Source organism: Myotis daubentonii, chromosome 4, assembly GCF_963259705.1.
Source record: "Myotis daubentonii chromosome 4, mMyoDau2.1, whole genome shotgun sequence".
NCBI lineage: Eukaryota > Metazoa > Chordata > Mammalia > Chiroptera > Vespertilionidae > Myotis > Myotis daubentonii.
Genome location: NC_081843.1, coordinates 3,077,351 through 3,104,292, shown reverse-complemented (window position 1 = coordinate 3,104,292; position 26,942 = coordinate 3,077,351). Strand labels below are relative to the sequence as shown.

The 26,942-nt window shown below is 49.9% G+C and overlaps 1 protein-coding gene across 1 annotated transcript in view; it reads left to right on the top strand.

The window, feature by feature from the left end:
• Window positions 1-24,657, top strand: part of GPR139 (G protein-coupled receptor 139) — a 56,819-nt gene extending 32,162 nt beyond the window's left edge. The window contains exon 2 of the mRNA XM_059691992.1: window positions 23,723-24,657. Coding sequence (XP_059547975.1) covers window positions 23,723-24,657 — 935 coding nt within the window. The remainder of the gene's footprint in view (window positions 1-23,722) is intronic.
• The last annotated feature ends 2,285 nt before the right edge of the window (window positions 24,658-26,942 follow it).

Here is a 26,942-nt window from a genome sequence, read left to right as displayed (position 1 = left end):
TGATGTGAAGGTCCATGGGAGTGCTCTCGGAGGAGGCCCCAACCACAGAACAAGGAGGAAGGCCTGGGTCCCAGCCCTGCCCAGGAGGCAGGACTGTGGGTGCAGTGAGAGCTGTCAGATGGGACTTTGTGCCTCACTGTCTGGCACTCACCTTCCTCTTTCTGGGAGCCAATATGCCATGTGCTCAGATCACACGTCCATTTCTCCATCATACGCACGCACTGAGCGTCTCCTGGGCATCAGGACCAGGGACAAAAGGGGCGAATACATGTGCTTCGACATATGTACTGTCAAGTGGGAAAAACAAGTAAATTGAAAAGTATTATTTGTACCATGTGAAATTGTCAATAGTTGGCCACTTCTTACCTTTTAAATGTCCATTTATGTGGTTCAATATTTTACCTTGTAGTGTAATAATCTGCTGTCCTGAAGAAAAGCTTGGGATGATATGGGAGCCCCAAAGCAGGGGCCCAATGCAGCATCCACACCTCCTCACCCCGTCCCGCACACAGCAGCATCCCTGGGTAGCACAATTGCTGGTAGAAACTACTAATAGTCATTTACCAAAATTATAACTAACTCCTTGAGCGCTTGCATCCTGTTGGGCACTGTTTCAAGCACTTTTCATAAATTAACTAAATCTTTCTAACCCCATGAAACGGGTGCTATTATTACCCCATTCTATAGATGGGGACATTGAGGAACATGGTTAAGTGGTCATGTGGCTCAAGGTCAGGCTTCTGACCCCACGTCAGGACCCGGAGCCTGTGCTCCCACCTGCTCAGTAGTGCTTTGCTGGGGACACTAGCTCCAAGACCACACAGGTGGGCATTTTCATTAAAGCCCTGCCTCTTGCTGTGAAGTGGAGATGTATGAGACAGCCACCCTCAGGGGAGGAAATCGCAAAGGCTGCCCATGGGCGCAGGGGAGGGGGGGGGAATGGAGTTGGGGGGGGGGGGCAGAGGCGCATCTTCACACACCAGGTAGAGAGGAGGGCCGCACCTGATCCCATTGGGCAGCCTGGGCGGAAGCTGGTAAGAGCTAGAGCTGAGAGAAGAACTTTGTAGGAGAGTCTGGGGACTGTGAGCACATGCAGAGCTTCCTGGGAGCTGGCGTCCCTGCAGTCCACAGCTGGGAAGGAGGCCACTCGTCACCTGTGCTCAGAGCACAGCCCTGGGCAGCGTTGTGTGTGGAATCCATTCCCACCCCATTGTCTAGCCAGTGCTGCCATTGCATTGGGCTTGGGTCCCCTTGAAGGCTCTTGCTGGTTCCAGTAACAATTCAGCAAATGTTCTTGAGTTTTCTAAGCATATTATTACATTATGTGCACATGATAATAATTATTATGCCTACTTCCAGTTACAGCTCTCATTTTAGCTTCCTACCTTATCATTTTGGCTAACCTGTAGGTTTGGGTTCTTCACTGGTAGCATTATTGTTTAAGATTAGTTAAATTTGTTTACCATAGTGTTTTATTAAACTGGGGGAGATGGATTGAGTTTTGAGCAAATGCAGGCAGTTGGGCGCCGAGGGGCCACAGCAGGAGCGAGCAGCCTGCAGGAGGTTGGGTGGGACTATGATGACCGCTAGGCTCAGATGCCGCGCCAAACAGTTGTCAAGCAGCTACTCTGTGGTGGGCATGGTGCTGGCCATTAAGAACGTGGCCCTAAACACAGCAGACACAGAGCTGCCCGCCCAGAGCTCCCCATGCCAGGATGACCCCAGAGCTCCCCGTGCCAAGATGACCAAGGAGAGAGAGAGGACAGAATGCATCTGAGAGGCATTTGCATAGTGAATCCTCTGCACTGGCCTTGTGGGGGGTGGAGGTGGGGGGGGGGCCTATCATTGATAGTGACTGTGTAAGCTTCTGAAATGTGTGACAATCTCTTAATCTAGAAAAAGGAGATGAGAGCAATGAGATTAGAACTTTTCAAAATTTATGAATGCTTTGAGAATATGAGTTGCAAAGAAATTAGCAGATATTTTAATTGTCTGCTCTCTCACTGCTGACACCAATCAGGCAACCTCTGAACTGTCTCATGATGACTAACATTTGCCTAAATAAATACTTTCCTATTTGCAAAGCTGCTCATCCCCCCGCCCCCCACTGTTCCCTTCAGTCCTCACAACCACCTCAGGGGGTTGCAAAGCAATTTCCCTGAGGTTAACACACTGGGTTCTTGGATTCTCACACCTCTTTTCCCCTCAGACCCTCAGACCAGCCACGCCTGTTGCTTCCCAGCATCCTTGATTTTGCGTGGCAGTTCCCTCTGCCCAGAGAGAAGCCCACCCCTCCGTGTTCCACCACAGAACCTCTGCTCCCTCCAGGGACCCCAGCGAGGTGGGAAAGGCCTTTGCACCCTGGGTGGTGCGAAGGCACAGAAGGCCTGGGCAGCCTGGAGTCAGAGTGCCAACAGGATGCACCTCAGGTGGCAGCAGGCCACACGCACAGGTCCTGCTCCACAGCTGAATCGGGTGTCACTGGCAGCAACACACGAGCTGACCTGCGTGCAGCTCAGGCCTTTGTGACTTCCTAGCTGTTACTCTCCGTGGGCCCCTCAGCCTCGTCCTAAATGCCCACCTTAGGAAAGGACCCAATAATATCCACTTTCAAAGTAAAGCGAGCAGTAGTGGCTACTGAGCGTAAAACACGTATCCAGGCTGCCGGCATATAACACAGATTGCTAAATAGAAGCTATTATTTTATTATTAAGACACTTACCTCATGGCAGGAAAACATAAAGACCCCTTTATCATCTTCATCACTGTTCCTGCTACTGCTGCCAGGATTATCTACATCCTCCCTTATTTCTACAGGGAACGCCCACCTGCTTTTCCCACTAACACAGCCCCTATCCTCCCTTGAAAATGATGTGGGAGGAGTCTTTTTTGTCATAGGCGGGAGGACAGCAAAGTGATGGAGGCATCAATCTCTCTTTTCACTGGGGCGGGACAAGCTGGGTCCTGGAGGTCAGACAGAGTAGATGCGAAAGTACAGGAAGGGGAACTGCATGGGCACAGGCCCAGAGGTAAGGAGAGTGGGGCTTAGCCAGGACAGAGGGTCGGCAGGAGTGAAATGGGTGCAGAGGGGAGCAGAGGCCACAGTTGGTGTCTTCTATGCAACCCACACTCTCCTAAGCCCTTTCTGTGCATTTACCTACCTAGTCCTCACAGTCAGCCCATTTTACAGATGAGTAAAGGGAGGCACAGAAACATGAGGTAACTTGCCCAAAGTCACAGAGCAAGGACATGTCAGTCTGTTTCCAGCGTCCATGCTGCACCAGGAAGGCACTGTTTCCTTTCCTCTGTGACACTGAGGCAGGTGTCCAGGAGCCAGGGAGGAAACAGGCTTCCAAAGTGAGAGGAAGCAAGCCACCTGCACCTGATGACCCGGCTGGGGCGGAGTGGACACTGAGTGGACGCTGACCCGGCTGGGGCGGAGTGGACGCTGACCCGGCTGGGGCGGAGTGGACACTGACCGGCAGGGGCGGAGTGGACGCTGACCCGCGTGGGCGGAGTGGACGCCGACCCGACTGGGCGGAGTGGACGCCGACCCGGCTGGGGCGGAGTGGACTCTGACCAGGCTGGGGCGGAGTGGACGCTGACCCGGCTGGGGCTGAGTGGACGCTGACCCGGCTGCGGCGGAGTGGACTCTGACCAGGCTGGGGCGGAGTGGACGCCGACCTGGCTGGGGCGGAGTGGACGCCGACCAGGCTGGGGCGGAGTGGACGCCGTCCCGGCTGGGGCGGAGTGGACGCCGACCCGGCTGGGGCGGAGTGGAAACTGACCCGGTTAGGGCAGAGTGGACACTGAGCTCTCTCTGCCCCTCCCAATGTGCACAGGTGGATTTTTAGAAGTTTCTAAACATAAAACCATTTCTGTATAATTAATCCTCCTTAACCTACATGTTACTGGGCTGTGTTCATCGGCTGGCGACACAAAAACCCCTTTTTCCAACAAGAGTAACTGCTTCCTGAGATGCCGGGCAATCAGACATTCTGGGCATGGCCTGTCCCTACCCATCCACACCCCTGGCACAGGTTCTGTCACATCAGCGCCATCTATGCTGGGGAAACGCAGGGCCCATGGGGGACAGTGTTCACCAGGACAGCGCCCTGGGAGGGCGTGCAGTCGGTAATGGGCACCAGTGAGCTTCCAATGTTTTTTTATTTTGTTTTGTTTATTAAATTTATTAGGGTGACATTGGTTAATATGATCATTTTAGAGGCCTGGCGCATGAAATTCATGCACTTGGGGAGATCCCCTCAGCCCAGCCTGCACCCTCTCCAATCCAGGACCCCTCAGGGGATGTTTGACTGCCGGCAGTCGGACATCCCTCTCACAATCTGGGACCACTGGCTCCTAACTGCTCACCTGCCTTCCAGCCTGATCACCCCTAACTGCCTCTGCCTGATGGCCTGATTGCCCCTAACTGACCCCCCTGCTGGCCTGGTTGCCCCCAACTGCCACCCCTGCCAGCCTGGTTGCCCCTCACTGCCTCCCCTGCTGGCCTGGTCACCCCCAACCGCCCCCCTGCTAGCCTGGTCGCCCCATGCAGCCTGCTTGTTCAGTTGTTTGGTCATCCCTTACTAACCCTCCTGCTGGCCTTGTTGCCCCAGGCAGCCTGTTGGTAGTTACTGTTACTGTGACGGCATCCCGGACAATTTGCATATTCCTCTATTATTAGTATAGATAGGTTTCAATATTACAATATCTGTATATTACACTGTGTGCTCACCACCCAAATCTTCTCCCATCACCATCTATTGGGACCCCCTTCACTTCCCACCCCCTTCCTTCTGTGTCCACCAGTTTCAATTTCCTTGTTTCAGTCTTGTATGTAGGTCTTTGATCCATTTTGAATTAATATTAGTACATGAGGACAAACTCTAATCCTGTTTCATCTTTTGCATGACCAATATCTCTGATGACTACAGATGCAAAAATCCTAAACAAAATACTAGCAAATCAAATACAACAGTGCACCAAAAATAAAAATACATAATAATAAACCATCATTCAAGGGGCACAAGGATGGCTCAACACATGCAAATCAATCAAACTAATACACCACATCAACAAAAGGAAGGATAAAATCATATGACCTTATCAAGAGATGCAGAAAAAGCATTTAAACATCCATTATGATTAAAACACTCAGTCAAATAGGAGTAGAAGACAAGTACCTCAACATAATAAAGGCCATATATGACAAACCCTCAGCTAATATACTCAATGGTGAAAAACTGAAAACTTTTCCTCTAAGATCAGGAACAAGACAAGGATGCCCACTCTCACCGCTCTTCTTCAGCACAGAGGCCTAGCCAGAGCCATGAGGCAAGAGAAAGAAATAAAAGGCATCAAAATAGGGAAGGAAGAAGTCAAACTGTCACTTTCTACAGAGACGTGATTCTGTATATAGAAAACCCTAAAAACTCTGCGAAAAAACCATTAGAAACAATAAACAAATACAGTCAGGTTGCAGGATACAAAATCAATGTGCAAAATCCATTGCCTTCCTAACAATAAAACTTCAGAAATGAACAAAAAATTCCCTTTGCAATTGCAACCAAAGGAATAAAATACCTAGGAATGAACTTAACAAAGAATGTGAAAAACCTATATACTGAAAATTATAAAACATTATTAAAAGAGATTGAAAAAGACATAACAAAATGGAAAAATATCCTGTGTTCATAGATTGGAAGAATCAACATAGATACAATGGCCATATTACCCAAAGCAATATACAGACTTAATGCAATACCCATCAAAATCCCAATGTCATCTTTTAAAGAAATAGAATGAGAAACCATCAGATTTGTATGGAACCACAAAAGACCTGAATAGCCAATGCAATCCTGAGAAAAAAGAACGAAGCCGGAGGTATCATGCTACCTGACTTCAAATTATACTGCAGAGCTACAATCATCAAAACAGCATGATATTGGCAGAGAGACAGACAAACAGATCAATGGAATGGAACAGAGAGTTAAGCTGTAACACCACATGTTATGGGCAGATAATTTTCAACAAAGGGGCCAGAAACACACAATGGAGTAAAGATAGTCTCCTCAACAAATGGTGCTGGGAAAACTGGAAAGCCACATGCAAACAAATAAGAACAAATAAAGCTGGACTACAGTTTGTCCAAATGTTCTTGAACACCTGGATCCCATGGAGCAGCAGTTGCCAAACTTTCGGACCTCACGGACCACCAGTTGGCAACCACTGCCATGGAGTATACCCCACAAGCCCTAGAGGGGAAGGGGGTAGGTCATGGGAGAAGTCATCGCCTCTCAGCACTTCTGCCGGCTCCTGTCAAGGGAGCTAAGTGCCAGCCCACGTCTGACACTTTCAACAAGGTGCATAAAGGGCGCTCTCTCTGTTCTTCGCCCCCCACCTGTCTCCCATTGGGACAGGAATAATAAGCCCTGTACTTAGTAAAACCCTTTAATGCTAAAGCCCATCAACAACGCTCCATTGCCTTCGGACAAAAGCAGCTCAAACTGAGCTGAGAAGCCATTTGACTGGTTCCTGTCCATGCTGCTTCTGCCAGCACCGCCCCCCCCCCCCCCCCCAGCTTACTCCCTGCAGGGACAGGCAGGGGGAGAAATGGGTGAGGCCAGAGGGACTTGTGGAGCGAGAGGGCAGCCTCAGGTGGAAATGTGGGCCCAGCATAGCCTCCCCTTCTGATTTTCAAAAGAAGCTCAAATCCTTGGTTGGACATGAAATCCTCCAATTTGTCATGGCAACTGATTAAAAAATCTTAAAGACGCATCTGCACCCTGGAATTCACCACACTAGCCTCCAACAGCATCTGTTCTCGCTCTCCTCCTGGCCATTAAGCATCTGTCCTCTGGTCAGCCTGCTCTGCTCCCAGGCCATGAGTTGACTCCCCCTCCACCTCATTTCACACATGCCCCTTCCTCCAATAAGCCTCCCATAACCCTCAAGGCAGGTTGTTGCCCTCCACGCCTTCCTTGCCTTCCTCGTGGTCCTGGGCCTTTGCCCTGGTTGTCTCTGCTCCTGCCAGGCTGGAGGTGCTCGGAGAGGAGAAAGGTTTGGTGTTACTGTGAAGCAGCTCACAGAAGGCACCTGCAATCAGAGGGAGCAGGTCTCTGACAGAAGAAGCGGCTTGGGTGGTCTTAGTGAAGTGCAACCCCCCCACCCCCAGAGCCTCTGGGTTGGGTGGGTGAGCACTCACTCTGTGCCAGAAACTCTTCAAAGCACTTGGTTTAATCCCCCAGAACCCCTGAGATGGTGCCAAGTATTCTCTTTACAGATGAGAAACAGCAAGGCACAGAGTATTCAGGAAATTTAGACAGGATCACAAATGGGCAAGCTTGTTTTACAAGTTCTTGTCTGAACTCTGCCGCAAGCTTTTGCAACAAGGATTCAGGATCTGGAGAAGGGGATGCACACAAATGGATACACTAGACAAAAAAATATAAATTTAGAAGGCATGGGGAGCCAGGTGGAGACCTTATTCTCCAGTGGAGAGGCTCTCTCAATCCCCAGACCCTTTAGCTTTTATTTACTAGAATACACATTTGCCCTTTAGCAAAGCAAACAGGCATATCAATGGTAAAGTTTGGTAAACAATAAAAGGATCATCAGGTTAGGGGATTGCCTTCAGTTATTTGGCCAAAGCAGGGCAATATTGTGCTGATTTTCAGCCCTTGCTGAATATCAAAGTCCATTAACCTTCCAACAGACTTCCTGAATAATTATGCTAACTACTTGTTGGTTTTAGCTCTGGCATTTCCCCCTTTTTGTTTCTTAATAATTTTAGAAAAGTGTATGCCATTTGCAGGGCTTGAGTCCTTTTAAGACTTTTAGATTCAATGAAAAGGATTGAGTTCTTTCATGTCCTTTTAAATTGCTGCCAGGCATTTAAGGAACTAGTTTGCAGTAGGCTCCTTTCTGGGCCATCAGTTCTTTGAGTCCCCTTCCCAGTCACGGTCCCCTGTGACATGACAGCAATGATATTCCAGTTCTGGATGGTGGACAAACGGTGGGCAATGGCAATGCAGGTCTGACCTTCTTTGGCTTTGCCCAGGGCAACCTGCACCGATGTACAGCTGATGACTGCTAGCATGGCAAGGCGTCTTTACCATCCCTCATCTCTGGACTGTTTCTCCTCTGTCTTGTCAGCATGTTGCTTGGGGCTACTGCTATCTGTGGTTGGAGTAGTCTGATCAGTTCCTCTCTCAGATCCATTGTTGCAGGAATCCACACAGGCTTGGAGGAGTTTTCTGGAAATACACAAGCATATCCTCGACCAAAGATCAATAAAGGGATCCTTCCATAAACTAGGCTTGGGATTTTTTTATTTAACCAGACCATTTTCCTTTGGCTTATTCTGACACCAGTGTAATTCCATGGGTGTCTTGCCATCATCATTACAAGTGAACAAATTTAAAGTAATTAAGGCTTGATGTGGTTTACTTACAGGAAATTTCTTCACTATAATTATTAGAGGATTAATTGGTTAAGACCTTATCTAAAAATCCCAATTTGAAAAACAAAAAGGGAGAATAGTAAAGAAATATCCTGTAAGTAAACTACATCAAGCCTTAACTACTTTAAACTTTAAAACCACCACATTCTTCCTTAGAGATAACATCTGAGGTTGCTGCTGCCGGGCTTTCCCCTTTTGCAGGGAGAAGAGCCACTGGCCCTTTCCTCCAGCAGAGAGCGCAGCCAGCCCTCTCCTCAGTGACTGGACCCTCATCATGAATGTATTTATAATTGTTACTGAAAAGCTCCACTACAAAGTCTTCATTTTAGTTACATTTATTTATTTATGTTTTTAACAAGTTTTGAGATTTTAAAGCTAATTATTTTTGGCAAATTCTGTAACAGAGATAACTTATTGACTTTCAGTGGCTTTAATGTTAACCTTGGAATGCGGTCCATTATTATTTAAGAATGACCCTTTATTATGGAAACACTAATCTTGTTGCCTAAACCCAGCCTGCATATTTTCCTTGTGTCATTTTTGCCATCTTTTAAAGAAAAACTATCGTGGGTTTATTCTATAGTATCCATAAAGAGGTGGGGCTCAAGAGGCCACCCCAAATTGGGCGGGGCTTCCCTTCTCTTAAGCTAGCCTTTTTCTGTTCACGGGTACAGAAATCCCAGACGTATCCCTAAATTGTGAGAAATGTCTCATCTATTCAAATGAAGGACTGGGAAATAAAAACATGGTGAAAATGAGACTTTTAATAGCATGCTTGGGAGTGGGCATCCATTTTACAGGATCACCAAAAGACCTAGTAATTAATGGGCTGGAGCCTTTTTTCAGTTACTCCCTTGGTCTAGGCCTAGGGAAGTTTCCTAGGACCTGTGTTATCAGCCGCATGTACCACTTGTATTCTTTCTTTTTACCCCCACATTCTGTTTGCTCTGGGGAAATTTAGTAATGGCCTGGCCATCTACTGTTTCTTTACTATTAAATTAAATTAAATTAAATGCATCTTAATAAACTAACAATAGACAACAAAGACAGATAAAACAACAATCAACAGACAAGCACCCATAACACATAGACAAGGCTTAATAAATCAGAGTTTTTTTCATGGATCTTTTCCTATTCTGTTCTCCATAGCATTGACTGGCCTCTAACATTATTTTGGCTAAAATATGGCATTATATGGTAATTTTCAGACAAAGCATTAAAGAGTCCTTTTGTAAAATGACTGGTAGCCCTATTTTCTCTAGCTGTTGAGCCTTCCCACACTAGAGGCAGAGGATCTGGGGCCTTAGGTATTACAAACTTTCGATCCACAATATGAATTAGGCATAATGCAGTTTGAACAAGAGCCCATCTAATTAAAGATGACAAGGGTACTTTCAGAGTACCTTTTGACATTTTAATTTCTTTATCCTTGAGTATACAAACTAAAAATTTACAATGATGTGTTTGCCTTTTACTCAAATTCTTCCCCATTATAGCTTGGCTAAAATAAAAGACATCCCCACCCACTTTATGGTTCATGACTTCCAATGTTGTCATGGGCTTTGTATGCAGTGATTTTTTCCACCTTTTCAGTGCTCCCACCTTTCTGGTGAACTTTCTTTGTTTTTCACTCCAGTGAATCTTCTTCTCCATGTCCCTTTTTGAGTAGCCAGATGTGAATGCTGCATCCATTTGTGGCTAGGGTTCAAGGTCTGGAGAAGGGGCTGCACACAAATGAATATACTAGACAAGAAATATAAATTTAGAAGACATGGGGGAGCCAGGCGGAGACCTTACTCTCCAGTGGAGAGTCTCTCTCAATCCCCAGACCCTTTAGCTTTTATTTACTGGAATACACATTTGCCCTTTAGCAAAGCAAACAGGCATATCAATGGTAAAGTTTGGTAAACAATAAAAGGATCATCAGGTTAGGGGATTGCCTTCAGCTATTTGGCCAAAGCAGGGCAATATTATGCTGATTTTCAGCCCTTGCTGAATATCAAAATTCATTAGCCTCCCAGCAGACTTCTCACATAATTATGCTAACTACTTGTTGGTCTTAGCCTCTGGCAGACCTCTTCACTTTTCTTTTTCTTTTTTTAATATATTTTTATTGATTTCAGAGAGGAAGGGAGAGGGAGAGAGAAAAACATCAATGATGAAAGAGAATCACTGATTGGCTGCCTCCTGCACGTCCCCCCAAACCCCCAAGGGATCAAGTCCACAACCTGGGCATGTGCCCTTGACCAGAATCGAACCTGGGACCCTTCAGTCCCAGTCCGCAGGCGACACTCTATCCACTGAGCCAAACCAGCTAGGGCCTCTTCACCTTTCAACAAAGAAAGGGGTCAGACTCTAAGAAAGAAACTCACATTCAATAGAAAAGTGAACAATATTTCTGAGCTCCAACTGCAGCTAGGCATGGCACTAGTACTTTTATATGTTAAGTTACTCGGGCTTCTTAAAAGCCCTATGGGAAGATGCCATTGTCCCCATTGCCCAGAGGAGGAAACTGAGTTGAGTAAATGGAGAATTGGAACTCAGATCCATTGGCCATCACAGGAGGTAACACAGGGGAGTTCCCAAGAGGCTACTTAGAATGACTGGGTTTAGAGAGAAGAAAGCAGCGGGAAAGAATAAGACCAGTCAACATGGATATATAATGGAAAAGCAGAAAAGTGACAGCAAGCAGATGAATGTTCCACAGAGAGGGCCTTGAGGAATCCATTATCCACTTATCCACCCACCCATCTATCCATCCACCTATCCATCCATCCATCTATCCATCCATCCACCTTTCCATCCATACACCCATCCATCCATCATCCATATATCCACCCACTCATTCCCCCCCTTCCATTCCCCACCCATCCATCCATCCATCCATCCACCTTTCCATCCACACACCCATCCATCCATCCATCCATCCATCCATCCATCCATCCATCCATCCATCTATCCATCCACCCACTCATTCACCCACCCTCCATCCCCCACCCACCCATCAATCCATCTATCCATCATCCATCCATCCACCCACTCATTCACCCACCCTCCATCCCCCAACCACCCATCCATCCATCATCCATCCATCCACCCACTCATTCAACCACCCTCCATCCCCTACCCACCCATCTATCCATCTATCCACCCATCCATCTGTCACTCTTTTATCCCACAAACATTGATGAAGTGCACACAGTTTTACGCCCTGATAGGCTCTCTGAGCAGTAAAAAGAGACACAGTCCTTGCCTTCCAGGAGCACCCAGGGAGCAGGTGAGAGAGATTTTGAATATCATTACAAAACTGTTTTAAATGCTTTATTCAATGAGATTCTTAACTCAGCCCATTGAGATCAGGGATGACTTTAAAATAAAAGGTCTGCCAATTGAAGGGTTGCAGGCAGGGAAGGCCTTCCAGGCAGAACTAGCCGTGCAATGCTAGGAGGAGGAAGGGAGCACTGCTCACTCAGGCACTGTGTAAAGCAAAGAGCAGTTGCATCTCAGGTTGCAGAGGAGCTGATGGTGTGGACTGTGCAAAGACACTGGCCTTGGGCTATAGCGTGGAGTCTTAAACCAGCAACCCACTGGCCAAAGAATGTGCATGTGTGTCCATGTGTGTATGTGTGCACATGTGTGTGCACATGTGTGTGTGTTGCTGGCAAGCCTCTGTTGAAACACTGAAAGACCTGCCACAGGTGGCTGTCCTTTCCTTCTGGGAAACCACAAGTGGGCCTAAGTAGTGACTGCCCTTGGAAGGGGCATGAGCTGTCGGTTCACGAAAGTCGCCCACATCCCCCTCACACATTGGTGTTATCTGCCAGGCCCCTGTCCCCAGGTCATGTGCAAGCCCTGGCATAGAGCTGTTAAAGGGAGCTTGGAGTTTAACATGAGCCTCAGTCTGTCTTCTGAGCACCCTGCACCCAGGGAGTGGGCTCCCAGGAGCCCGACACAGGCTTGGCACACAGTTGGGCATCACTACATTTACGTTGAACCGAATTAGATTCACAAGAAAGATTCTGGCACAAAACCTCTTTTCGGGCAGCTGATAGTCCTCACACAGTGAACACTGAGTTAATTCCCAATCACCGTGATCGCACTCCCGGACCCATTCCCTGCAGTAAACCCTTCATTGCTTCTACTCAAAACGCTAACCAGTCTTCCGCATGTCTGTGATGTTGTGTGAATCTATATCGTACTCATCCATTCGTTCATTTATTCGTTGGTTCAACAGATATTTCTGAAGCACCCATATATGCCAGAAATTATATAAGAGATTGATAATTTATTAACAATAATAAGCAAAACAGACATACTTCTCACCCTTCTGACTTACTGCTTAATAGTAACGATGGTAAAATTCATATGGCATGCATGGCACCAGGCACTGTGCTTGGCACTTCCCTAAACCATTTTTTTAATGCTGTGATGGGTACCATTAAGTCTGTGACGGGTGCCATGTCATCATGGATTTTAGAGGTGAGTAAACCGAGGCACGCGGAGGTGATGTCCACAGTCACACAGCTGGAGAGTGGGCCCTCGCAGCCTGGCCCTCAGTCTGTCCTCATTGCTGCTTGTCCTGCTGGAATGGCACTGGGAGGTGCCCACTGAGCCTCAGCATGCTGGTCATCGGGTGTGGCCAGCCCTGGCGCTGCCTAGGGCAGTGGAAACCCGGGAGGCAGAGGAGCTCCAACAGCAGGCTCTGACTCGTGCCCATAGTAACCAGTTTTCCCTGATGTCACACGTTTCTGCTGCTTCTTTTGAGTTGGAGGCACCCAATGCAGGACTAGCACTAGGAGGCAGCGGGTTTGCAGCCAGCAGCTGACGGCTGCAGTCTCCATGTGCAAGGCAGCCAGCTGTCCCGGGACGTGGTCCTAGGAAGAGACGCCTCAAGGAGAGCAGGCCAGCCAGGCCTCCTTCGCTCCTGCCATCCCTGGTCCTGGAGGGCTGCCCGTCTCCTCCTCCCCCAGGCCTCGGTGTGCTTTTCTAAATGCATCGGGAGCCCTTTTCTCTTTCTTGGCCCAAGAAGAGGCCTGGGCTTCAGGTCACATTTGCTGCTTATCATGCCACCCCCTCCCTCTCTGCCTTCCTCCCTGGAAGGGGGGACACTCCCCCCCAGCAGCCTCGCACCTTGAAGGGCACACAGCACATGCAGTCTGGCTGGAAGAAGGGGCCCAGAAGAATGTGTGACCTGCTCAGGGCACCAGCCCGCAGGGAGCGAGCGGCATTGCACTGAGACTCTAAGCTCCACGTGGGCCCAGTCCACATGTGTGTGTGTTCCTGTCTGCGGCCCGTTTCCGGCACAATGCCAGGTACACGGCGGGCGGCTCAGTGAATGCCATAAGGGAGTGCCAACGACCTACTTTAATTCTTCCAAAAAAGAGCAGCAACAGAAAATGCAGGCTTCAGCAGTGTGGTGACTGCGGGGGTGGGCATAGAGGGGATAAAAATGAAGGGAAAAATGAAACTAAAATAAAAAAATAATAAATTTAAAAAGGAAAGAAAATGAAGGTTTTGTGTCGGCTGTGCTTTGTATGCAAACTGATAGCTGTTTGCCCACAGCTAAACTATCTGCCCCTGTAGCCGCTGGGCAGGTGGGTGGTGCTGAGCCGAAGATGTTTAATCAAACAGCAACACTCCCAGCCGAGCCCCTGTAGCGTAGCCACTGACACCCCAGTGGGTCCCCTGGCACCCAGTGCCCGTCACTTTGGTCTGCAAAAGAAAAAAAAAGCCAAATGAGCCCCTGGTGCACACGGCAGCCACCAGCTGGGAGTGAGGGGTGGGTGGTGTGGCTGGACACAGCCCCTCGGATGAGTACAGTGAGAGTTAGCCAGGGGGTGCCATGCGATGCCGGGAAGAGCAGAGGACAGGGTCTCGGTCACGTGCTGTGGGTTTCAAGAAAGTGATTGATCCTCAGGCACAGAGATGAACTCACTGTCTCTCTATCCCCTAACCCCAGGCGGGAGTGGTGGGCATTCTCACAGGCCCTGCAAGGCCTCCCAGGAATCCCTCCCCAGACCCCATGGCACAGCCTGCCAGCTGATAGGCACTGTTTGTTTTTTCAAAGGAAAAAGAGGGATGAACAGGTGCACCTATGGCTAATGGTCCATTTCCTCCAGCTAATCTGGAAGCATCTGGGTGAGCAGGGGCATCGAATGGGCTCTAGCGGTTAATACATTGGGTATGGCTGATGCTTAATGTCTGATTGGCCAGGCTCTTATCCACTGAGCTTCGGTGTTCAGGTCTCTACAATGGGGATATATTTGTTTAAACAGGAAAATAAACAAATTTATTTTGATAGCAATAAAAATACAATTAACTGCTTTGTCTTTTCTGGGGGAAAGCAAACTACATGGCTAATTATAAAAATACCCTAGGAAAGACTCTTGGTCCACTTTATTTTATTTTTTATTGTTGATAGTATTACAGATGTTCCCCATTTTTCCTGTTTCCCCCCTCAACCCAGCCCCGGACCCACCCCCTGCCTTCACAGGTTAATCTCTTCCTGTTCTCCCAGCCCCACTCCCCTGAGATCTGTCAGTCTGTTCCATATGTCCAGGTCTCTGGACCTATTTTTGTTCTTTAGTTTATTTTGTTGATTAGATTCCACACATAAGTGAGATTATATGATACTTGTCTTTCTCTGACTAGCTTATTTCACTTAGCATAATACTCTCCAGGTCCCTTCATGCTCTCTCAAAGGGTAAGAGATCCTTCTTTTTTATTGCTGCATAGTGTTTCATGGTGTAAATGCATCCCAGCTTTTTTATCCACTCATGTACTGATGGGCAGTTGGCTTTTTCCAGATATTAGCTATTGTAAATTGTGCTGCTCATAGGGGTGCATACATTCTTTCTGATTGGTGCTTCAGGTTTCCTAGAATATATTTCCAGAAGTGGAATCGCTGGGTCAAACAGCAATAACATTTTTAATTTTCTGAGGAAACTCCATACTGTGTTCCACAGTGGCTGCACCAGTCTGCATTCCCACCAGCAGTGCATGAGGGTTCCCTTTACTCCACATCCTCGCCAGCACTTGTCATTTGTTGATGTGTAGATGGTAGCCATTCTGACAGGTGTGAGGTGAAACCTCATTGTCGTTTCTCGCATGATTAGTGAAGTTGAGCATTTTTTCATATGTCTACTGGTCATCTGTATGTCCACTGTGGAGGTTTTTTTTTTCCTCATCTTTTAATTGGATTGTTTGTCTCCCAGGTGTTGAGTTGTATGAGTTCTTTATATATTTGGGATATTAACCCTTTATCAGATGTATCATTGGGAATATGTTCTCCCATACAGTGGGCTCCCTTTTCCTTTTGTTGATGGTTTCTTTTGCTGTGCAGAAGCTTTTTGGTTTGATGTAGTCCAATTTATTTATTTTTCCTTTTTTCTCTTGCCCTAGGAGGTGTACTGGTAAAAATACTGCTACGAGAGATGTCTGAGATTTTACTGCCTATGGTTTCTTCGTGGATTTTGATGGTTTTGTGACTTACATTTAAGTCTTTTATTCATTTTGAGTTTATTCCTGTGTGTGGTGTAAGTTGGTGGTCTCATTTCAGTTTTTTGGATGCATCTGTCCAGTTGTTATAATGAGATATTGATAGTATTACCTACTAATGTCATGTGAGGATTAGATTTAATGCAAGTAATGCCTCTCCCAAGTGACCTGCAATGGTAAGTGCTCAGTCAAGGGAACTGTGGTTAATAAATGTACCAGTTGCTGTTAAGTGTGCTCAGCTCTTGTGTAACAGGTGTGATAAGTGGGTAATTGATTCCTTTGTGTCCAACCTCAGTCTTCTTCTCACCCCTCCTGAACCTCAGCCTTTCTCATGAACACCCAGGGAGTGGAAATGATACACATGCTATTAGTGAGGCGTTAACCTGGATAGTTAATCCTATATAATTAAAGGCTAATATGCAAATTGCCCCCTTGACTGGGAGTTCAACCAGAAGTTTGACCAGGGGGTGGGGCCGACTGGCCAACTGCCTGAGGCCCCTCCCCATGGTTGGCTGTTATAGTAATCATTATGGTACTTAATGTTAGGACCTTAGAATGTAAGGCTTAAAGCATGTATCCCTGTGTGGACTGTTACAGTAATTATTATAGTACATAATGTTAGATATAGGAATACTGTGTGAGACCCAAGAATGCACCCTTGTAACACTTATGCACTCAGTAAACAACCTATCTGATGGGAACGCCCAAAGCCTGTACACAGCATAGATTAGCAGACCCCGGGTGGATCCACATATGGCAGCCGCTGATAACACACACACCAGCGAGGACCACGTCTACAGAGGGGTATATAATCAGACAGTCTGATCAACTCAGCAGCGCATAGCTCTCCTGTCACCAGAGCGTGAGGACCTGTGTGTGCTCACGTCTCAGTTCCCAGCACGAAACTCTGCCCAATTAACTGTCAATCGACGAGGGAGACAGCAGTCAACAGCGCCGTCTATCCCTTTGTGTGTGTCAGCGAGCATCGCCGGGTGGATCCTTCCCAGTGTCTGAGGCCCATCAGGGACTGGTAAATAAACCCCCTGTGTGCTTGCATCTAACCTGTTTGTCTGTGTGTAATTCTCCAGCTTGGCTCAGATCTTGGTGCTGTCTCTGTGAAAGTGTCTGACTAGAAGGTATTGGCGCAAGCCTCAAGCGGATGGTCCAGACCACCTGTGCATGTCCCACTTAGGAGCAGCACCTATATGGGAACCCCCCGCACCTCGACATAGGTGACGGGCCTTAAATATATAAGAAATAGAAGCTTATTTGGGACATTGGCCCTACCCTCGATCAGCTCTGATGGGGGCAGGCTGGTCAGACCCCACCCATGCACGAATTCATGCACCAGGTCTCTAGTATTAGATAGTAGTTCATGAAGATGTGAGCCCAGGCTGAATTCGGGGTACGCCCGGGGCAGCCTCCAGCGGGTCTGAAGGACCATGAGGCCCTCTCTTTCACACTCTGCCTTTGCACATGCTGTTCGCTCCTGCAGAGCCCTGTGGCCCATCTGCCCGTTAGACTTTCGCCTTCACCGGACGTGAGGTGTGATCCTGTCATTATTATTATTGCTTCACTATCGACTGGACTGTTTTTGCAGAGCAGGGAACGAAAGCCCTGGGATGAGGGCTGGTCCCTGGGCACATGGGGTCCATGTCAGATCCCAGTCTCACCTGAGGTAGCTCCCCTGCCTGCCCCCACTCACCCACCACAGCCAGTTCTGTGCCCCTGGTAACCAGCTGCAGGAAAAACACCTCATGCCCCAAGTCTCTGCCTTGGGCAAGTGGGTGATAGAAACAGGGAGGGCACTGGCCTGTGGCAGTGGCTGGAGCTATAACCCTACAGTGGGAGGTGGGAGGGGGGAGGTGGGAGGTGGGAGGTGGGAGGTGGGAGGTGGCAGGTGGCAGGTGGCAGGTGGCAGGTGGGACCGCTGCCCCTGGAAACCCTTCCTGCTCTGCGAGGGGAGCCGCAGACAGAGCCTCCTGAGGATCCCGCTCTCTCAGCGGCGAAGGCCGAAGGCCAAGCGCCAAGTCCTGCCAGCACTGCCTTTCATTTTCCTTTCCTCCAGGAGTGGAACAGGAAGCTGTGAAGGAGGTGATGACTTCCAAGAGGCAGCGTCCCCCCATGCAATTCAGTCTCCTGTTCCCACCTGATCTGCACAAGGGGCAACTGAAAGAACCACTGGGACTGCCCCTGGTGTGGAGGGTCTGTCTGTATGTGTCTGCAAGTCCTGGGGGCTGATTCTTCGGGTGCAAAGGAGCAGAAGACAGGCAGCTGGAGGAGGAAGGATGCACTTAGGTCAGGGGGCAGGGTGAAACGGGCGGGTGGCTCTCTTTGTGAAATTCACAAGGACCTACCTACTCAGAGGGCAGAGATGGAGGGTTTGCAGAATGTAGTCCCAGAGTTTACTCGCTGAGATCAGCAGGTCCCTGTCCTTCCGAAGACCTGTGTGGACCAGGGACCAGCCGTCAGGGCTGCTCGGTCCAGGTGCCTGCCGATGCGGGAGGAGGTCTTGGTGTCTGACTTAAATCTCTGGTGCTCGGGCCTGAGCTCTTTGCTTACAAACCCTCCCAGCTGCCTTGGGAAGGAAGGGGAGGAGGGGGAAATACTGTCGCCCTTTGAACAAGTATTTTTACTTTGGGGAGTTTATTCAACAGAAATAGATAAAGATGCTTAATGAAGGTCTGCAGTGGACAAAAAATAAAATCAGCAATGTCTGGCCCTGGGTGACTATTCCGTGAATATTACTAACATAGAAAAAAGTCCCTGGTTTATTTATAACAGAAAACAATCGGGTGCACACAGTATTGTATTGTACCCCACAAGTAAATACTCAGGACGCAAGACCAGATCGAGTCATTTAATAAGCTGGCCACTGAGAGGGAGTTATGGCTCCAAATCTCCCAGTCCCGAAATGGTGGCAACATCATGCTTCTATAGGCAAATATTACAAAGGTATCGATTACATCTTTGGGTTTGGAATGAGGAGCCTGCTTTGCACAAAGCAGTTACAGAAGTGAAATTGAGCAAGTTAGTTAACTATAAAGATTAATTATAGTTGTGGGCTCCGGATCACTGAGTCAACCGGAACGCATTATCTGTGGCCACTGAGGCCACTGAGGGTGATTGTGCTGTCCTGGTGCCCAGGAACAGAAGAATGTGCTTCGATGACCAGTGAGATCACAACCAATGGGATATTCACACCACCAACAGCGAAGGATTTAATCGGGGACAGCACATATAAGTGCTGGGGTCCAACCCCAGCAGGTCCAGGGGTCCCAAAGGTGTGGACGGAGTCGGCGAAGAAGGAATGACACGGAGACAGCGTTCAGTTGATCAGCAGCCTAGCCAGGATCTCCAGCCAAGTTCTGGTCTCGATCTCCAGAGAGGTTCTGCTTCCATGTTCTCTTGCTAGGTTCTCCAGCCAGGTTCAGTCACCAGGTTCTAGTCAGGCTCTCTTGCCAACCTCTGCAGTCAGGTTCAGTCCAGGATCCCTTGCCATGTTCTCTCCAGCGAAGTTCTTCTGTCTGTAGGTTCTGTGTAGGTTCTGTCTTCTTGGCTCTGTGTTCTAAGTTCTGTCTCCTCCTAAGTTCTGTGTTCTGAGTTCTGTCCGTTGTTGTCTTGTTGCATCTGTATTTATACCAGTTGATTCTAATCCTGTCAATTTCTATTACAAAGGTTAGGGCGTTTCTTATCTCCATTCCAGGGAGTAAAGATTATGTAGCTTAAGCATGATTGTTCGTAGTTAAAGTGATTAACTACCCGCCTGGCACTTAGTTAAGGAGTTTCATCCCCTCCCTAACTTCAGGGGAAAATCCCTACCTGGGGATTCAACCTTTCTCGGAGAGGTGACCTTGGTTAAAACACAGCGCCAAGAAGGTGAGCAAACATATTAAGAACAGTATTCCATATATGCCAGGTCCCTTGAAACAGCAAGGATGGACCGGCTCCCGGCATATAAGTTCGAAAATCAAAGTAACTTTTCTGTTGTTAAACAAAGCAAATAAGTACAGAAGCCAAACAGCAGGGTTAGAGTTAAACTGCAGTTTCTATCTGATGACTGCTACCAGACTTCAGCAGGAGCGTTCGGCGCTGGCTGTGCGGGCTAGTCTTTAGAATGTGGGCACATCAGCACCCGAGGACATCACCCCATGGGTAACAATGCTGAGCTAGGGCCGCACAGCGCACCGCTCCCAGGGGCTCCCAGCCACAGCTGATGCCCGCGGGGGCCACAGGGAGGCAGCCACTAGGGTCCCCTGCCCAGGCCGGTGCCCTGTCTGCTGAGTCACCAAGCCACCCGGCTCTCACCCCGAGTCCCTGGGCATGGCCTGTCCATGTGGGTGGGCGACGAGCGGGGCCCAGGGGCGCTGACCAGCGGGCCGGGCGGGCCTGCGCCTTTGCAGTGGAAGTGGCAGCTCCTGTATCACCCAGGGGACCAGGCCGGCTGACGGGCTGGCGCGCCTCTTGCTGGGTGGCCTCGGTCACTGGCCGCCACGGGCGCCGACGCTCAGATCTCGCAGCCTGGGAGCGCCGCTCAAGGCGGATGCCGGGTAAAGCTGGCTGCGAGCGCTGTGCACGGACGAGCCTGCTTTCATGGTGTATTTTCCTTTTGTGATTGAAGGCATCGTTTTCAAAGACGGAAAAGAAAAAGAACCCGAGTAGCACTAAGAGATATACACTCGGAATTCGCGCCTCCCCCCCCCCCCCCCGGAAATGCTCTGGAGCCCTGGGCCCCTCCGGCGGGTCCGGTGGGTCCGGTGGCCACTCCCCTAGCCCTGGCGCTTCAGCACAGCCCGCTGCAGAGGCGGGCAGCCGTCCCGGAATGTGACCGAGAGGCTCTGCGGGCGCAGCTCACACCTTCCCATGACGCCCGGACAGAGGGCCGCCTCCCTGAGGCTGAGGACCCGGGGCCCGGTGCTGGCGGGGCCAGCTCTCCCAGGGGCTTCGAGTCTTGGATTAGCTGGCGAGGGAAACTGAGGCAGGACCGCAGTCAGGGCCTGGGCTTCTGCTCCCGCACAGCGCTCCGCCCACACCACCCCTGTGTTTGGGGGAACGCGTGCCTCGGGGAGGAGACTGTTTTTGATGCGGGAATTACAGCAAACGCCGCTCCTTCCAGTTAAACCTCCACCTTCTCGTTTCCTTTTTAGAAAATCGATGCACCAGCGGGCCTCCTCGCCCCGCGGGCCCCAGGTGCACAGGTCTGTCTCCTGCAAGGACCTCCGGGGTGGCCTTGGAGGGCCCCGGGCAGCTACCTGCACAGAAGCACCGGAAACGCAGGGCCTGTGGCTTAGTTTCCCAGAAGAGGCAGTGAGCAGAGACCTAAGGAAATGTCAGCTATGGATACCGAGCGTTTGGGTGACGGCTGCGTGATGGCGGCATAGACGGGACAGAGACATTTGAAAGCGTTTGATGGAGAAGTTTAGCAGCACCCGTCAAGCAGGGTTCAACTGGGGGTGAGAGACAGTGGTGAAAAGTGAGGATACATATAACATTCTTTTCTGGGGAGACCCTAGCATCTATTCATTCCTGCCTCCTTAGGGCTGCAGGCAAGGTGGGGTGTGAGAGAACGTGGGCATGGCTCAATGGATAGAAAAAATAGGTTCTGAGGAATGAGGTGCTTTTCTAAGTCAGGGGGACAGGATCCCTTTCCTCCAGCTGATAACCTTTCTTATGACCCAAATCAGCCGAGCAGAGTTTGGCATGCCTTAGAGTCAGGCAAGCTAGAGTCGCCTGCTCCCTCCCCCACCCACTCACTATGTGGCTTTGGGCAAATCCCTGAAAATCCAAGCCTTACTTCCCTCCTCTGTAAAATGGGGATGTAAGCATGACAAGAGGCCTCCTTTCTCTTCCATGATTCCCACCTCAGGGGCTTTGCACTTACCGTTCCCACTGCTTGGGATGCTGTTCCCACATACATGTACGTGTAATGTCTGTGCATATATAAACACATATTGACATGTTTGTGTACCTGTGTGCATGTCTATATGTGTATATATAAATAGATCTAGACATATATAGATGTGTGTCTATTTGCAGAGATATGTCTATATATGTTTGTATTATGAATAAACAAATTGTAGCACATTTACACACAGGAATGCCACATAGCTGTTAAAAGGAGTGAAAGAGATCTATAAGTACCCAAAACACACAGGCCTCAAGAACTAACGTTGAGTGAAAAAAGTAGCTGGGTGGTGGACTCAGTAAAAGAAAGTAAGAGCAGACAGCATGGCCCTGAGACTCTGGCTGCCCCTGAGGGAGCAAGAGGAGGTAGGAAAGGATGGGAAAGAGGAGGGAGGGAAAGAGTGGGACTGCAGGGCCCCAGCCGGTGTGGCTCAGTGGATAGAGCGTCGGCCTGCGACTGAAGGGTCCCAGGTTCAATTCTGACCAAGGGCATGTACCTTGGTTGTAGGCTCCCAGCCCTGGTCAGGGGCATACAGGAGGCAACCAATCAATGTGTCTCTCTCACATCAGTGTTTCTTTCTGTCTCTCCATCTCTCTTCCACTCTCTCTAAAAATTAATGGAAAAAATATCCTCGGATGAGGATTAAAAAAATACAATTAAAAATATATTTAAAAATACAGAATGGGCCTTCAGGGAGAAAGAGAAGGAGGGAGAGAATGGGCCTGTGGGAATTTGAGAGGACTTCAGCTGTGTGGATAGAGTCATTTCTTTAAAAAAAAAAAAAAAAGAACAGAAGAAAATATGACAAAATGTTACAGTTTGTTTAACGTGAATGCACTGGGGTATGTATATTTCATATTTTAAAAGGAGGGAGAGAAAGGAAACGAGATTCCAGCCCCCATTGCAGCTTTGCCACTGGACATCAGACAGAGGACATAGGTTCTTTGAGGCCAGTTCTCACAGAAGGATGAGTAACGCTCAGAATTCAGGGCCCTGCGAGCGGGTGGCAGAGGCGTCTGAGGGAGGGACAGGGCGCGGTGCCAAGTGGCAGGAGTGTGAGTCCCAGTGCCTTTCCAGAGGTGCCCTATGCAGAGAGACATTTGTTTTCAAAACTGATCAGGAATCATGTGGGTGCAGCTTCAAGCAAATGTGACGCCAAGAGAAATAACAGGTGCTACTGTCCCAGCACACACTCTGCACCGCAGGCACGGACACGCCGGCACAGGTCTGCGCCGATGGTGCTCGCCCCACCGAGGGCGCACGGGTGGTCGAAGCTTTACTTTCCTCTGCTGTTATTTTAAATTATGTGCCATGTGCGTAGGTCACCTGCTCAGAAAACAAACTCATTTATTTATTTGTTGGCAGTATTATTTTTAAATTAATTGAAAGGCCACGATCTTGTCCGTTCCTTCCATTCTAAACCTACTCAAAACGCAGAGGCCCTGAGTCCCATTTCTAAAAGGTTCTCACGGGGTTGTATAGTCAACCTCCTCCCTGAACACCCAGCCCCATGCTGCCTTGAGGTCGCACAAAGGGAGGAGAGGGTGTGAGATTGGTGCTTAGGGAAGCTGGGCAGTTCCCTCAGCTCCCTGGGCCCGGGGCACTCCTGAAGGGCGCATGGGGCAGCCCCACCGGCTCTATGAGAGGAAAAGTAAGTTCAACATGAGCATCAAACTGTGTCAAAATAGCACCCGCACATTCACGGGAGGTGTGATTTGCCGGGCAAACGTGATCTCTCCAAAGCCTTGGCTCTGTCTCCCCCACTCTCACAGGAGGGCCGGCCGCCTGTGCCCGGGCCCCCTGCGGCCAGGGAGACCTCTGGCTTCCGAGATAAAGCAGGTCCTCTCTCCCCGCAGCGAACATTCTGACGGTGATCATCCTGTCCCGGCTGGTGGCGCGGAGGCAGAAGTCCTCCTACAACTACCTCCTGGCGCTGGCCGCCGCCGACATCCTGGTCCTCTTCTTCATCGTGTTCGTGGACTTCCTGCTGGAGGACTTCATCCTGCGCACCCAGATGCCCGCGGTGCCCAACCAGGTGGTGGGCGTGCTGGAGTTCTCCGCCATCCACACCTCCACCTGGATCACCGTGCCGCTCACGGTGGACCGCTACATCGCCGTCTGCCACCCGCTGCGCTACCACGCCGTGTCCTACCCCGCGCGCGCCCGCAGGGTCATCGCGGGCGTGTACGCCGCCTGCCTGCTCACCAGCGTCCCCTACTACTGGTGGCCCGACCTCTGGGCGGAGGGCCACGCCAGCTCCGCCGCGCACCACGCGCTCGTCTGGGCGCACTGCGTCACCGTCTACCTGGTGCCCTGCTCCATCTTCTTCGCCCTGAACTCGGCCATCGTGCGCCGGCTGCGGCGGAGGAGCGCCCTCCGCCTGCGCGGCTGCCCCGCGGGCCGCACCACGGCCATCCTGCTCGCCATCACCTCGGCCTTCGCTGCGCTCTGGGCGCCGCGCATCGCCGTCATCCTCTACCACCTGTACGGCGCGCCTATGAGGAACCGCCGGCTGGCGCACGTGGTGGCGGACCTGGCCAACATGCTGGCGCTGCTGAACACGGCCGCCAACTTCTTCCTGTACTGCTTCATCAGCAGGCGCTTCCGCGCGCTGGCGGCCACCACGCTCAGGGCGCTGTTCACCTGCCGCAAGCAGCCCGCGCAGTTCCCCGCCAGCCACAACTTCTCCATCACCAGCAGCCCCTGGGTCTCCCCCGCCAACTCGCACTGCATCAAGATGCTGGTGTACCAGTACGACAGGGATGGTAAGCCTGCCAGCGCCTCCCCGTGACCGCGAGCTGATTCAGGCCGGGGTAGGAGGGCGGCGACAGAGGCTGCCTGCCTCCAGGGGCTGAGCAGATCAGACTTCGGGTGAGAACAGACAGAGGAGAACAAAGTTTGCACTTGCACCATTATTGTCACAAAGGCACCGTGACAGCTTAAGTCCCTGCCAGTTGAAGGTCGTGTCATCACCCTGTGGCCAGTAAGGACGGGGTAGAGACACGTGTGAAATAGTCTGTGACTTGGCCCTGTCGACAGTCACACTCACTGGAACTGTATGTGGCGCATGAGGCACAGTACCCCTAGCTGAGCCACTCTTCTTCAAAGAGCTGGGGTCACCCGTCACTTCCCAGTGCTCTTCCCAGCAGCTAGCAGTGCTGACCAATTTGGGATTTTTCTGGGGTGCCCTGTGTCCCAGAGAAGTTGTGGTTTTGGAGTGGCCCCAGCACTCGTCTCTGCAAAACGAATCTGTGAGAACAGGGTGGTATCGTGTCAGCACCCTGTGGCCAGTAAGGATGGGGTAGAGACATGTGTGACCCTGGCCAGAGCTTCTTTGGAAAGACTCCAAACCAACATCACTCTACCCTCAGCCTTTGAGGTCCGAGGCACAGTCTTTCTGTTCACCGTGATGTGGACACTATATCCAACTCCTTCAACGCAGAAACCCTACTGCTGCATGGCGGAGAGGATGGTTTCTTGAGCCCAGAAGAAAAAAGCCCACTTTGCCATTGTTTCAGTTCACCCGTGTGAGCTGTGTGCAGTCCTGTTAGTCGAACAGCTTCCTGCTGCAGCCCTGCTGCGCTTCCTGGAGAAGCCTTTCGCACACAGCCGCCATCGCCTCCTTGCTTGCTGAAGCCCCCACCACCTCCTTTTAGTTGAAGTGACTTCTGAGCTGGATTTGATTTTTGAGGGCCAAGAGCTGTAGCTCTCCAAGTGTGAAGACAGGATTCTCTGCTTTGCCCACAGGCCAGCTGGCTTTGCCATCCAGCCACACATGCAGACACACACTTTGCAGTCACACATGTACAGGCACACACATGCAGTCACACGTGTACAGGCACACACCTGCAGGCACACACATGCAGGCACAGTTGACATGGTGTCCGTGTTGTCCACTTGTCTGCCCTTGGATGCACATGGCGCAGGATGGTGGTGAAGCTATTTAACCCAGATCCTTTGCAAAATGATAAAATATAAATTTATGTATTTATTCTCCCCTTGCCTATCCAAGGCAAGAACAGTACGAGGTGGTAATTAATAGCAGCTTCCCTGGAAATTACCACTCATGCGTGTGCACACACACACACACACACACACACGAGCGCATACACACAGTTGACTATATTAGCTTCTGTGTATCTAGTGATGTGTTTGAAAGGAAAAACCACACTGGAGCTCCTCTTATTCCACCTTTCGTTCTCTCTCAGATTCCCTGTTCTGGAGGAAATCACCTGAACAGCTTTGGAACTGCGTAATAGTCTTCGTGACCAAACAAACAGCAGACGGTCTGCCTGAACCCTTGGTTCCTCGGCATTTGTTTCTATATTAGAAGACATGTCCCCCTTTTCCAGGGAATTGGATGCGTGAGCGCAGTAGTGAGCGCCCAGAGCCACAGAAGCCCTGAACGTCAGCCGGTGCCCTCAGTACTGACTTGGTGTAATTTTAGGTCATGCTAGTCCTGATGATCCTAATTCCTGCTCCTTTTTACTAGTCGCAGTAGAATATCATCTTACCCAAAGTTTTGATATGAAAGTCAGTGCAGAAAACAAAAACCAGCAGAGCCGAAGCCGCCCGCCGGGCAGCACCCTCTGCAGGGAGCCCTAGTGGGGCCATATTCTATCCTTAGAACAACTGGACACAGCAAGTCTTGCTCCAGCAACGAACAGCTGCTGTTCTTCAGTCTGAGGACAAGATAGAACTGGCTTGTGTTTGGGGACACAAGGTCTGACTCTACAGTATGTGAGAATGTTAGGCTCAGTGGCAGGCTCCCTTTAGCAGAGGCTCATACAGCCATGAGACTGGGGAGCAAGCAGGTTCCTGCCACTCTCCCCAAGGCACCTGCGCCCGAGTGGCATGGCGGGTAGGCTCCCACACACCTGAAGTTGCATTTCTCTGTTTCTTTTTTGCTAAGCATGTGTAGTCAGATGTGTGTTCATTTAACATGTGTATGAGGAGATTCCACCACACTTCCTATGAATAAACATTGACCTACACTTACATTTATAGTAGCCCGTCATTCTGAACATGCCAGCTTGAGCATATGTGAACGGGCCGCAATGCAATGTCCATGAAGGT